Source organism: Vigna unguiculata, chromosome 3 (genome assembly GCF_037176805.1).
Source record: "Vigna unguiculata cultivar grain cowpea cultivar isolate G323 ecotype 2 chromosome 3, ASM3717680v1, whole genome shotgun sequence".
In the NCBI taxonomy this organism is placed as follows: domain Eukaryota; kingdom Viridiplantae; phylum Streptophyta; class Magnoliopsida; order Fabales; family Fabaceae; genus Vigna; species Vigna unguiculata.
In genome coordinates, this window is record NC_140794.1 from 46,279,169 (window position 1) to 46,283,079 (window position 3,911).

Here is a 3,911-nt window from a genome sequence, read left to right on the forward strand (position 1 = left end):
ATAGTGTAAACATATTATAAATATATTTGAAGTCATTTCACAGAGAATATATCTACCATGGGCTTAGGTCCATGGATGAAAATCCAGAAACTAGATTCTAAAATATCTATTACCCAAAAAACATGGCCTATTTTTTAATTGAAGACTTCGAGAATCGCCTTTTTTGTGATGATTTAGGCTAGGCTTTTGAGTTCATATTTGTTACATCAAGCATTATTTAATCTAAAGGCGTGCTTTAAATTAAAAAGAAAAGAACAAACAAAGGTGTGGTTTGAAACAAATAATGTCTTCGCTTCTGTAACTCTGGACAGATTTATAATTCAGATATTGCACTTTTGGGATTGAGAGGAAGATATAAATTATACTTAGGACGTCCACACACCAAAAATTTTAAAAAATAAAGAAAAATTATATTTTATTTTATTTTTTTATAAAATTAATTTAAATAAAAAATTTCGTCAAAAGACATATATATTAATAAGCAATATATTTTTATTCTTGAGAACGATAAATCTAAACAAAATCAAATTTCAAATTTAAATTTTTATATAAATTTATTTTATAAAAAACAAAAGGGCAATTAGACCTAACTTGGTGTCACCCCTAATGAAATATTAAAATAAACGAGAATTTATTCAATTACTTTAATTTACTTGTGATATTAGTCAATCTAAACTGCTTAAATAAATTTATTCACACCTTCGAAATAGCTGGAAAAAAAAAATCCACACCCTCTATCACAAAAATGAATAAAACGATAGCCGAAAACAATCAAAGAGAAGTTAGATGGATAAGAAAAAATAATAACAAACATATAAATAAAATCTTCAAAGAAGAGTTAGATGGATAAGAAAGAATAATAGAGAACAAATATATTAATACTTAATGTAGTTCAATTAAAGCTTTAACAAAATTTTAATTGATGTTCATAAAAGAAATTCATTATTACATATATTATAACTTAAAGTTTCTCGTTTAATAAATTTTCTATTACCTATTACAATTTTTTATTATCCAGTTAAACTCACAACTTTCACTTAGCCAAACTGTTAATACAGTGTTTTATTTATTAAAAAATAACTATCAAACGTAAAATGTGTTTGGAAGAATGTCCTTGCAAATCGATTCGAATAGATGAAGAGTTAGAAATAATTGCTTTAAATTTATTATTTTAAATTTAATTTTAAAAACCATCCAAATAATTTATCAATATAATTTTGATTATCAAAATCAATTCTAAACGTTTATAATATGAAATCAAACATGCACGAAGACAATAACTGATCAAAATAGATAATTTTTGAGTAATAGTTTGCATTACATCACCAAAGCATCATTTCAGAAAATAATTTTAATTTGTATATTTACAAGCTATAAATCTAAATCAATTATATATATATATATATATATATATATATATATATATATATATATATATATATATATATATATATATGATAAAGTATATAAAAAAAGATAAATTATTGTTTATGTAATAGTTTGTTTAACAAAAATAGAACTTGTCATTTAATATAATGACTTTAAAAAAATAAAGTTGTCATTTAAGTGACACCATTAATTAAAATAAAAAAGAAACTGTGACTTTTTTAATATTCAAAAAATCAACAATAATGTTGGGTGATTACTTCTTCAAAATCATATTATTAATCCAATAACAGCTTATTCAAATTCGTAATTCTTTTAAAAAAGTTATTCAGATCGATAAATTCGCTTAAAAATTACACCATCTTAATACAAACGCTGTATTTCTCCTCACCGTGTCAAAATATCTTATAATTTTGACTTTAATCATTCCCCATTATAAAAATATGTCCCGAATAAATAAAAATAAGATTAAACAATACAATAAAAATTTATTGTTGTTAAAAATTAAATAAAATTAGTGCTGATGTAATTATTCTATTGTGAATTTTGTTTACTAAGACGTTGTGTTGTCTTAGCTAGGCTTATGTATAATGCTGACCAAAAGAAAATATGTATCATAATCTTTTATTCGAATTTTGAACTTCATAGATGATATAGATGTTCAAATAGACTTATAAAAAGATGAATAACTATGAAACAACCTATTGATTGATTGATCTGATAAATTTAGAAGATTTAAACAATGGAGTTGTATTATATCCCTTCCCTTCGTCATGGAGTTGATTGTGCCAAAAAGAACAAGAAGCGTTATTTTCGGAGGCTACCATTACCACAAAAACCCCTCTCTATCTGTGCATTAACACTTCTTTTTAAGTCAAAGTTAGGTTATTTGATTCTTGGGCTATTCTTTAGTTTAGAATGAGTATGCTAATTTGACAAAATCTCACCCTTTATCAATGCATGTCTAAATCATGAGGTGGACAATGTGCTTGAGAATGTTTTCTATTGTAACTGTGGTTAATTTGTGGGGATAGACCATTTGCATGACATAATGCGTCAATGAGAAAGAAAAAGTAGATGAAAGATGTTTAATCCCGCACTGTATCTTTGACCTAGTTTAGAGATTAGTCCCTTTAGCAAAAAAATGAGTAAATTTAAGCAAAAACTAGCAGATTTCCCTTCATTCTGCATATGAATTACTAACTGTCCCTCTAATTTTTTTATGAAAAGGAATAATAGAATCTTACTGCTTATACTTTTTAAGCGAAGCTATGGATGGACAAATCATATTAATTATCTAAACATGAACAAAAAGAAGATAAATAGAAGGCATAGAATATGCAGAAAATAAGATTAACAGAAATCATTGTATTACTTCTGGATTGTATACATATACAAATCATGTACAAATCATTCCTTAGCATACTCCTAAAATTTGTATGCATATTAGGATTTGTAGAAAAATTGGTACTGAAAGTACCCTACTGAGAGATTATATTGAGAAGGGAAGCTCTGGTTTTAATCAAGCGCCTAAAAACACTCTCCAAGCCATTCTCAACACTTTCAATGGCATTCTCCAAAGCCTCCAATCTTTCATGCGCTACCCGAATGCTCTCATCATGAGCACCTTCATTTAGAAGAGTGCTCAAAGCCATATCCACACAACACAACTCATTCTCATTCTCTGAGTTTTCCTCAGACGGTTTTACCCCCTTGTGCATCAGTTTTGCCACCAGCAACCATTTCGTTCCCTTCGATTTCGACGAAGACACGGTCAAGAATGACAAAATAGATTGGAACACCGACAAGTTTATCACAATGACTTCCCTCAGCACTCTAGTCACAGAAGCAAGGTGGTGATCAAGATCCAAAAGTGGGGACACCCCAAACTTGGAATCCATATGCTTCAATGATGTGATCAACTTGTTCACATTCTTCTTCATCTTCTTAGCGAAGAATTTGTACTCAGCCACACTCGTTTCAACACTTGAATCTCCTTTTCTTCTTCGAAGGGCAGAGTGAAGGGCTTGGACATTTTCCTTGATCTGCAACAAGGTGTCCCTTGTGATGCCACACATATCCAAAATTCTCATAGAACCATCCAACACTTCTTCCACACATTTGTCACCTTTGTGGAGAGAAATCACTTGTTGGGTGGATGACATGTTGAGAAGATCATCCAAAGCAAGGTACAGTTCTTGAAGCAAGGACAGGCCATTCTGAATGGACTCTAAAGAGGGTGTCGATTTTCCTTCCCAAGTCTTTAGCTTGCTCAGCTCCTCCTCCACTCTAATGGTGCTAGGGTGAGATCTAGAAGGTAAACTAATTGAGCGAATATGGTACTTATTTGCCATTTTTCTCTTCTTTGAAGCTTAATTTTGGTATGTTCTTGCTAAGTCCTTGACTCTCTTTATATAGGGTCTATCCCCAATTATTTCTAGAGGTAGAAACAACCAAGGAAAAAAAAACGCAGCACAAATCACCTTGTTTAACGTGTGGGGCATGTGGTACACGCATGGGTTTCC

At 29.7% G+C, this 3,911-nt stretch overlaps 1 protein-coding gene across 1 annotated transcript; it reads right to left on the reverse strand.

Moving 5' to 3' along the window:
• Positions 1-2,723: 2,723 nt before the first annotated feature.
• Positions 2,724-3,911, reverse strand: LOC114177047 (uncharacterized). The gene has a single exon (XM_028062275.2). The coding sequence runs from the start codon at positions 3,738-3,740 to the stop codon at positions 2,868-2,870; it is 873 nt and encodes a 290-aa protein (XP_027918076.1). The 5' UTR covers positions 3,741-3,911; the 3' UTR covers positions 2,724-2,867.